Source organism: Rhagoletis zephyria, unplaced genomic scaffold, assembly GCF_001687245.7.
Source record: "Rhagoletis zephyria isolate East Lansing unplaced genomic scaffold, Rhagoletis_zephyria_1.1 Rzeph_scaffold_03420, whole genome shotgun sequence".
NCBI lineage: Eukaryota > Metazoa > Arthropoda > Insecta > Diptera > Tephritidae > Rhagoletis > Rhagoletis zephyria.
In genome coordinates, this window is record NW_016160503.1 from 1,157 (window position 1) to 12,155 (window position 10,999).

Below are 10,999 nucleotides of genomic sequence, written 5' to 3' on the forward strand. Positions count from 1 at the left end.
CGCAGTGAATAGGAACAATTTAGATTTTCTGCGAGCATACTTTTCAACCTAAATTGAACAGTCAAATATATTTGAGCGAGCGATTAAGTGAACAACGATTTTTTGATGTTTTAAATAATTTTTATCATTGCTATGGCACAAAAAAGAAAATATTCAGAAAGATGTAAGTATAAATTTATTTGATTTTTGCATTCAGATAAGTATATGTGTAATTCGATGGATGTAAAATTAAATTATTTATGAAAACCGTAAATTTTGTGAATTTATCAAGCCAAATTCTAAATTTTCGAATATATTTAAGTCTTTATTAAAAAAAAAACAAGGTTTGTATAGCTATACAGATCCCAACGACTGCCAGCACATCCGCCCACACAGTCCATTAAGCACACCCAAGTTTGAGTGATCTACAAGTTACAAGCGTTTTCAACATTTAACAGTTCATTATCATGTGCGGTGTAATATAACAAATTATACACTGAACTATGATAATCTATACTAGTATCTATAATAATAGACAAAAATTTGCAATGTTTTTACACTTTTGCAATAGTTTCGGGCACTATTACATAGTCATGACTTGTGCCACTATGCCATAGTACAGTTTGTGCTCCCTTTCATACCAGAATAATTGTGTATACAACTCTGAATCAACAAAATTCACGATCCTTCTTATTATCAACCCTGATCAGATTTTACCCCCGAGAAGTACTCAAAAAGGTTTATTACTGTATATACTGTGGTTCACAGCAATGACTTCATACTGTTTAGATGGAAATGAGTATACTCATGCTGTTGTCTGATATGTACATGTGTATAAGCACACTAAAGCCGTCATCGATTCGCCAACAGTTAGCGAGTGGCGAAACGAACGTGCAACTGGCATAAATATATTAGATTGGAAGTACTGAAAAAGAGCTGTCACAAATGGCATATGTTGGGAAGCACTTAATGAATTGCTTGGAAGCACTGAATTATTTGACAGTTCATAAAGTAAACAAAACAATATTTTATGTGTATACATACAACGAGAATCTTTTGTAATTAGTTACAGAAAATTGAGAAGAATTTATAATAAAAACGCAAAAATGGACAACGAGCGACTAGATTTGGTAAGAAAGTGCTATTTTTTGTAATTATCATGTATTTAGTCAAAAATAACATTTCAGATTTCCCAATTCCTACAAAATGAGGAAGAGCTCATGAGCGGGAATGCTGGTGTATTGGCGATGTTAAACAGCTTGCCTTCGAGCTCCAGCTCGGAATCTTCCTCAAGCTCTGATGAATCGGAACGGGAAGAAAGGAGCAAATGTGAGAACTTTTGTGAAGTCATTGAAGGTTACAACGAAAATGAATTCAAAACCCACATGAGACTACGGCGTTCAACTGTAGAGTTTTTAATCGGTACATTGTTGACATATTTAAGTTTTGTTGTTCATGAAATAACTATTTTTGTTTTTTTTTAGAGCAGTATGCAAGCAGTGCCGAGCCTTGAATGAACTATGGTGGAAGAGAAAGTGTTCCACCAAAGAAAAAGGTGTTTATTTATATATGGTATATAAGCAATACCGTCACATTTCGACAGCTTGCAAATTTGTTTGGAGTGTCTTCGTCAACCGCTTGGGCTGTTGTTAAAAGTGTGTCAGGTTGGCTTATAACAATTGGCCACGAATATATAAAGTGGCCGCAAGGTACTGCAGCAGAGGATGCAAAAAGAAAATTTGAGTCAAAGAGTGGTTTGCCGGGAGTAATCGGTGCCATAGACTGTACTCATATTTGTATTAAAGCTCCAGAAGAAAATAAAGAAAATTACTTCGATAGAAAGCACACCTATAGCCTAGTTCTTCAAGCAGTAGTGGATGCAGATAAAAGATTCACCGATGTAACTTGTGGTGAGCCTGGTTCACTTCATGACAGTAGAGTTCTTCGTAGGTCAAATCTTTTTGCTACAGCGCAGTCTGAACCTGAAAGTTTATTTCCGAATGACTCATTCATTTTGGGTGATTCGGCTTACCCCGCTACAAGTTGGTTGGTACCTCCATTTAAGGACTACGGCAATTTGAGGGAATCGCAAAGAAACTTCAACAAATTACACTCTTCTACTCGAATAGTTGTGGAAAACGCTTTCGGCTTATTAAAAACTCGCTTTAGAAGGTTACTACATTTTACTGAGCAAACAAATTTATGTTTTGTTGTCAATATAATTGTTAGTGCGTGTATTCTACACAATATATGTATAATATTTGATGATTTAAATATTGGATTTGTTCAGAACGAAATGTCGGAACACAATTTGCAAGATGAACCTATTGAAGACAATTACCATGCAAATGGGAATAGACGAGATTTATTGTTCGAATATTTGCAGAGCATAATTTGATTTAAGAAAAAATACCCTNATTTGATTTAAGAAAAAATACCCAACATTTTCTGTCTTAAATTTAATCAAAAATCCATTTTATTAAGTTAAATAAAAGAAAAATATCACATTCATTGGAAAAAATACTTAAGGTAAATAAAAATCAAAATGCAAAATTAAATTAATCTCAAAAAAAAAATCATTTGTTTAAATTTTTAAGTAGTTCAAGTTTTTTCATTTCTACTTCTCTCATCATTTCCACTACCGAATCGTGAAATCTTTTCTTCTCCTCTAACTTCCTTTCTTTTAATATAAGTTTTTCCTCATAATATCTTTCTCGAGCTGTTTTCTTGCGACGTTTTGATATTACTGGTTGTGGCGATTCTGCTTCTTGGGATGGTGGTTGTTGCGATGATTCAGGATGTGGGGATGTAGGTGGGGACGGCGATACAGCCGGTTGTGGCGATATTGGTTGCGGACGTAGTTCTGTGTATGGGAATGTTGCTGCAAGGTGGGATGTTGTTGGGTGTTGAGATGCTCGTGGAATTGGGAATGTTGTTGGGTACGCAGATAGTGCTGATGCTGCATGTGAAACTGCTGGACGTTGGGACGGTACTAGGAGTAGGGATCTTGATGACTGTGCTGTTGGACGGTGGGGCAGTGTGGGCTGTGAAAGTGCTGTCGGACGTGGGGGTAGTGCTGGTTGTGCGAAATCTGCTTGTTGAGGTGGTGGTGGCGTTCCAAGTGGCTGTGCTCGACAACGACCCACATTAAGCGTGTGGTTATTGGAAAGCAGCGCACTGTTTCCGAAAATCTCCTCCATCTCATCCATGTACGGAGCAATGCATGGTGCGGCACCGGTTCTGCTTGCGTTGTCTTTTGCACACTTGTATGCAGACAACAGAGTGCGCATCTTTCCTTCTAAGGCTACTGGGGTCGTCGATGGATCCTAGATAATTTTTTTTTGTTTAGATTTGTACAATCCAAAATTACACTTCAAACTTACGGTGAAACCTTGTGTCACCATGTCTTCCAAGACGTGGGCATAAGCATTTCGCTTTTTTCTAGCATGTAGGAACTCCTCCTTTCTTGCCAAGTAGCATTTCAGCAATCCCTTGATTTCTGCTACGGTCCACACCTTCCGTTTTCTGCAAAACAATTTTATTAGTTTGTAGTAATAAATATTTAGAAATCCACAATTAATTACTCACGATTTGTCCTCCGTTGCCATTTTTATTCAAATATTCTGTTTGTATAACAATTTTTCGTTTGTACCGCTTGACAGTTCACATTTCAACTATTCACAATAGTAAAACTCGTCTAATATCCTCGGAAAAACTTGGAAACATTGAGTCCGGCGAGAAGATGGCGAATTAATGAGGTATAACCAAACTCGCTATCGTCCATATTTGCTAGCTAACTTTGTTGTTTCTTTCGCATGCAAATTTTTCGTTAAGCGACTGGAACTCAATCATAGCGAGCAGCGAAGTGGCGAATCGATGACGGCTGAATTAGTTTGCTCGATTTGTAAACAACATTTCTCAGCGGTGAAAATTATACTATTGTGAGCAACCTAAACGAGCGAAATTCACAATAGCGCTATCACAGCATAGACAGTAATGCCATGTTCTGACCGACATCGAAAACATGTTTTCGTTGCTAAAACTGGTTTTCGACCTAAAACTTGTGTTTTCCTCCATGTAAAATCTGTCAAACGAAAACCAGTTTTCGCTGAAAACTACTTGAAAACTCACGTTCCACTCATTCCAATCGGTGTCTTCACTAGTTTTTTTCGATTATTTATCGAAGTGGAAGTCATATTTTATCATCTTTAATACGCCATTTCGGATTTATTGTTAATTGGCTGGCCAAAGTACAATAAGAATGAAAGTAAGAGGTTGCTAATGAAAAGAAAATGAGGGAAAAGCATTTTGGTTTGCTTTTTGCGTAGCGAAACTGTAATCAGAGGATGTAAGAAATGTCAACGAAAACACTAACAGCCGGTGTGAACAGTCTTCAGCCCGCAATCCCAAAACTCGTTTTCAAAGTGTTTTCGTTGTCGGTCAGAACATGGTATTACCAACCTTTTTGGGTTGTTGTAGTAGTAGTCGTTGTTGTAGTTATATTCACTCCTGAGGAAGGCACGGGGCTGTGTGCTGCTATTTACTGGCCTTCCTGCGATTTTTTCTTAGATTTCAGGGTTGTGTGCTGCATTATTATTAGATAAACAAATTTAAGCACTTGACAAAATTTTATTAAAAGAAAATTATAAATGGTGTTGAAAAACCAAACAAACGCTCGTGCGAAAGCTCTTTTTGTGTGTTGTTAAAATTTATACATTGCGTATTGATGGTAATACAAGCAACGTATTCTTTTGTGGATTTTATGTTACATGAGAATTTAGACAACGTGCGAGTTCCCAGGTTCTGTTATCAATATAATTAACACAAGCTTTTCAGCGTGGTTGCCTTTCAATAAATAGAATAAACAAATATTCGCAAATAAATTGGGTTTATTTTATAACTGACAACTATCGTACGCTTTTTGTTCTTTTCTCATTTTGATTTTGACTCTTTATTACCGCCAACCACTTTATGTGTATACATGTTTACAAGCTGTCAAAATTTTGCGTAGTCCCACGAGCTAGGTAAAAACTATGGCATTGGTATTCACAACGAGAAATCTCAAAATTTTTGTTTGGTCTTTCCAAATTTTCTCTTTTTTATCAGTTGGCAAAAGCCCTTAATGGCAGCGCTCCGAGCGCTGAGATAGTAATTTCATGTCAATTAGTAGAAAAGTTCCATGTTAAAAAACCTTTTTATTATGGCGAGAAAATTTTACATTTCTGCTGTGCCAATTCGTAACTTTTTACAGCTGGAAATTTTTTACAGTTGCTCTGGTGCAAAAGAAGTTGAGCAATTAAAATCAGAAATTATACAAAAAAGACTTGCCTTTACTGACTTTTATTCTTCTAGACGCCTTAGTAATAAAATTAGAACAAACAAATTCTTCAAAACCGTCAAGCCGTCAGGTCATTCACCTCATAGTTAAAAAAAAATTTACAATCCGTAGTACTTTTCTATCAATTCGCAAATGCCGTTTGCACAAAAAAGGTTATGAAATGCATTGTATTTAAATCGTTTAGAAAATGAGTCATTTATGTATACCATTTTATGTGGAATTATTCAATAAATTTCGTTTTACACTATATTTTTTGAAACAATTTGGAATTAATTATTTTTTGTTTCTTAAAAGAAACCCAGCGTGCTTGGAAGGCGTGTGTACCAATAATTTCATCCCTAGCATATTCATCCCCGAGGAAGGCAGTCGCCAAATTCACCGAAGGTTGTTTATTGGCATGATGCAATAATACAAGGTGGTATCAATTGTGACAGCTCGATTTGACACTACCTTACCTCAGTAGAACGAGAAGAAAAACGGGAAGAAATTAAGCTCCATTTGGGGGAAAAATATAAAATTTCACATTTTTTCCTAAACAAAATTTGCTTTTTTATAGTATATTCGTAATGAAATGAAATAAAATTAAGGTAAAATCCCTTTTTAAGAAAAAAATGTGTATACTGAGAAAAAAAAAAATATTCATCTATATTATTAGGCAAAGAATTGTTAAAGAAGTAACACTGTCTCATCTAAGGCAGTCAATATGGCGTAATTAGAGCGAGAAGTTGCCAACTGATAACACCTGTATTATTGCATCATGGTTTACTGGTTATATTGTGGCGCTATTCTTCACCGAATGAGTGCCATAACACCAAATGAAAATTCGTTCGATCAGCACTTTCGACCACAGTCGAAGATCGAATTCAACTCATAATAGGGGCCTGTATAAAATTTTTTTTTGAGATTGGAAATGATAATGTGTGTGTGAGTTTGCGAGTAAATTTCAAAATTTAAATGCTTGGAAACGTCAAAAAAGCTAAAAGTGTCTCAGCGGTTCTACCTTCCTATATATTTATCATGTTTGTACTTACGAAATTTTAAGTCTGTGCATCATGATAAAAAAATTTGAAGGTAAAACCGCTGAGAGGCAGCCTAAACATTTTTGAAGTTTGCTTACATAAAAATGTTTAAATTTTTTATTATGGCGTATTCATATTTATATCAATAGTGTTATTGAGCTTTGTACCACGATTTGTTTGTTAGGAAAAATGGAAAAAACAACAATGCTTAAGCGGTAGAAGTTATAGCAGCTATTTCTGAGATCACCACATCTCATCAGACTTATTTTTATTCTAGACTTTTAGCAGGGATCGAACCCGCGTCATCGATGTGCAAAGCACAATATAACCAGTCAACAACCTTGGGTGAATTTGTTGACTGCCTTCCTCGGGGATGAATATGCCAGGGATGAAAATATTGGAACCCACGCCTTCTAAGCACACACGATCCAGAAAATAAAGGTCGCGCCATTCGCGGACCGCTAACTCTCTCTTCGTCGATTTGACAGCATCCACCCAATCGCTGACGTCATAATATACTTTTGTTTACATTCACTGTTTCCAACTTCATGCTTTTCGCACCAAATTTAGTGGGTATTCAAAACGCGAAAATTTTTGAGTTTTGTGCTTGGTGCGATTTTGGTGCTTTTGTTTTTAGTTTGAAGACTTCAAATTAGAAAATCTTAAAAAAATGGAAGCAAAATTTACAGCAATCGTAAGTGTGCTAAGCAATTTTACAAAAATTTAAACAAAATCATGGCACAGTGACAATCATAAGCGACAACAAAATATGTGCAGCACCTTCAATCGTGCCAGAAGAAATCGACCGTTGTGCAAGAAGCATTGATTTTTGTTAATTTGAATCGGCATCCTTACAATAAAATTATGTATTCACATAAAGTCCATAAAATACACCAATAAAAATTTGGTGCTTTTTCAAATTCAAAACTTAGCAATACTGCCTTTTGTTCGACGCTTCTTCTTTTTCCTGTCGAGTTCGTCTTGCTCTCTCATTCTGGTATATTTTGATGTCACTGCCAGTGGCGCAATATTGTATTCTATCATTCTTGCTAAGCACGCAGGGTTGCTTTTGAGAAACAAAAAATAATTAGCTCAAAATAGTTTCAAAAAGTATAGTGTAAAACGAAGTTTATTGAATAATTCTACGTAAAATTATATACGTAAATGACTTACTATGTAAACTATTGGAATAAAACTTGTTTCATTACCTTTTATGTGCAAAATGAAAACGATAATCTGAACGCTCGAAGCGCTGCCACTAAGGTTTAAGGCCATGGTTTATAAACGCCCGATCTGGCTGGCTTAAACTAAGATCAGCCAATCAGATGTCAGCCAGCTGGCACTGAAAAACTGGGCCTAAAATGAGCAACTACAGAAAAAATACTTCTGGTGTTACTGCCGCCGTGGCGAATAAATGTTTCTATTTATTTTTCTTCTGTTTACGCGAAAAACAATGCAGGTAATAGTTTTCGTTGAATTTCATCAAGAATCTGTACATTTTATGCTTTTGTTTCATAATTCCTCGAATTTTAAGTGTTAGCAAGAACAAGCAGAGCCGAGCAAGAATCACACCTACCTGACGGTTTTGAAGTGTGTGAGCAACTGTCCAAAATTTCCAGCAGTAAAAAGTTACGAATTGGCACAGCAGAAATGTAAAATTTTCTTACCATAGTAAACGGCTTTTTTCACCATAGCACTTTTGTACTCATTAGTACAGGCCCAGAGTAATACAATGTTTTAAATTAAAAAATAATAACTTTATCACTTCCTTAAAATTTTAAAGTTTGTTTTGCTAATCTCTTTAATTATTAGAGCATTATATCATTTTACTATTTTATTATTGCTTAGTACAAAATGTACACATTTACTTACCAAACCTTTATTTGATTCGGTGATGGAAACAAGACCGAAGGATACTTAAGTATTTAAATATTTATTATGATTATTTTATATTGCTGTACATAATTTTTTAGATTTTAGCATTAATATTTTGGATTCATCTTATGTATTTGTTTAATTACTGCAGCGTTTATAATTTTCTTTTAATAATATCAAGATATATGAAATGCTTAAATTTATTTACCTAATAATAATGCAGCACACAACCCTGAAATCTAAGAATAATTCTGAGGAAGGCCATTAAATAGCAGCACACAACCCCGTGCCTTCCTCAGGAGTGAATATGGCTACAGCAACAACGATTACTACAGCAACAACCCAAAAAGGTTGGCTACTGTACCCAATCGACGTTAGCCCCCATTTGTGAAAATATTAAAATTTTTGTATTGCAATAGTTCGTCGATTGTTCTTTAATGTTCGTCCATTTTTAACGTTTGTTCGTTAGCCAACAATTTATAATTAATTTTTCAATTTTCCCTTTACGTAATTCCTGAAGTTAGCACCCGCAACAGATTATTTTGGGTTAATTTTTATTGCAATCGATAGTTCGTCGTTTGTTCTTCATTGTTCGTCCATTTTTAACGTTTGTTCCTAAGCCAAACATTTATAATTAATTTTTTACATTTACGGTTCCTGCCTTTAGCACCCCAAATGTAAGAATTCATTATTTTCATTTGTTAACTGTGATAAATCGTTTGTTCGTCGTTAGCTCGTCGTTTTCTCATCCCTAAAATCGAGCAAAAGCCGTTAATAAATTCATAATTTTTACTTTACGTTAAACATTACGTAAACGTTTAAACAATAATTGAAATTGAGGCCGATGAGCTAAAAAAAAGTAGGCGTGCACCGCCCTCTTTTCCTGATTTTAACGGCATATTTTTTTTTTGTGCAAATTATCAGGGGTGGCGCTTAGGGGGCTTACCGTGAAATTTTCAACATTTTTAAAAGCTTATTTTTCGAAAACTATTGAACCGATTTTAAAACTATGGACACAGTTGGAAAAGTGATTGAACGACCTTTCATTCGATATATATTTATGTATATAATGTATACATATTTTGAGAAAAAGTACAAAAACCTAATTATGACAATTTTTTATAAAATTTGTTTTTCGTAAGAAAATACGTAATTAACTACGTTAACAAATATGATTATCAGAAAGAGCACAAAAATATCTTTAATTTGATGTATGACTTATAACAAAAAATTCTTCTGCACATTATATTTGTTTAAATCTGTGTTCGTATGGAAAAGTAGCTTATGTCGAAAGGCTGGCTTAAGTATAATGCGACATCCACTTTATTCTTTAAACGACAAGGAATTTTTTGATCAAACTTAGTAAGAATATTGACTTGCTAGTATCGGAACTATTTCTTGCACGTTTATTTGCCAAAACTTGTTCAACGGCTCAGCGCCAGTGGGTCATTAACAATCGTATGCTGCGAATGTTGATTTATACTAAAGCCAGCCTTTCGACTTTAGCTACTTTTCCATACGAACACAGAAATATATATTAAAATATCGTTTTATATTTAAAAGAAAAAGCAGGCAACAATTTGGAATAAAAAATCCCGCGATGTTTTATTCTAAATTTTCATTAGCTCTATAGTAAACTATCGTTTTATATAAAAACTTAAAAAAACGCCGCAGGAATATATTAAAGTATGGTTTAATATAAAAAAAAGAAAAAGCGCCGCAGGAGAAAATTTGGAATAAAAAATCGGAACAACGTCGTCTTCGTATAACTTACATACNAAGCGCCGCAGGCAACAATTTGGAATAAAAAATCCCGCGATGTTTTATTCTAGATTTTCATTAGCTCTATAGTAAACTATCGTTTTATATAAAAACTTAAAAAAACGCCGCAGGAATATATTAAAGTATGGTTTAATATAAAAAAAAGAAAAAGCGCCGCAGGAGAAAATTTGGAATAAAAAATCGGAACAACGTCGTCTTCGTATAACTTACATACACTTTGAAACTTTTTTAAAGTATGCGGGAATCTCTACAATCCCCTGAAACTTCAAAATGTAGACGAAAATGATGATGATGACAATTAATAATGACAATTAAATTGTTCAGAACTTTTGTTGTTTGATATTGAAAATGAGAATGTGTATATGAGTTTGAGTTTTGAATTTTAAAAGTACATTAGTAGGATTTATGAAACGTCGCAAAGTTGTTGCAAAATTTGCCACCTTGCGACACAACTGATTACTTTTGTATGGAAACTCTCCTGCGACAAAATTGCAACATTGCTACAATATTTGAGCTGGCAATCATTGCAAGTCGCTAAACACATGGGCGCGTATTCATAGTTCAGTTACTAAGTCGAAAATAATAAAGTTGCAACTTAAATTTAAGTACCAACTTAATATTCACTTCTATTCATAGTCGCATTTCAAACTTCTAGTAAGTAGTTTTAACTTAGTTTTACGATATAGCAAAAGAGTTTGAAAATGTATCGATTTTTCTTTACGATATTTTGGACAAATTACATTTTTGTTAAATAATGTCAAGTTTGATCATCCGTTTAAGTAATTTTTGCTTGCATTGCATGTTTATGCAAAAGAATAAGGCATAATTTTCTTGTTAATTGTGTGAAATAGCCAGAACAACTGCAGTGATGTTGAAGTCGATGTTTATCGAAAGCATGCTGTGACACATACAAACACATATCTAAATGTTATGCACTAATTTACTTTAAAAGGAACAATTGCAGAATACGGCCCGTTAAGGTAGAACAAACCGAAAAAGTGGGCGT

General features: G+C 34.5%; 1 protein-coding gene across 1 annotated transcript; it reads right to left on the reverse strand.

Moving 5' to 3' along the window:
* Nucleotides 1-2,179: 2,179 nt before the first annotated feature.
* LOC108368955 (leucine-rich repeat extensin-like protein 2) lies at nt 2,180-3,773 on the reverse strand. The gene is made up of 4 exons (XM_017623923.1): nt 3,568-3,773; nt 3,363-3,504; nt 2,622-3,305; nt 2,180-2,218 (listed from the first exon to the last, which is right to left on the reverse strand). The coding sequence occupies exons 1-4, from the start codon at nt 3,585-3,587 to the stop codon at nt 2,180-2,182; spliced, it is 885 nt and encodes a 294-aa protein (XP_017479412.1). The 5' UTR covers nt 3,588-3,773.
* Nucleotides 3,774-10,999: the final 7,226 nt, after the last annotated feature.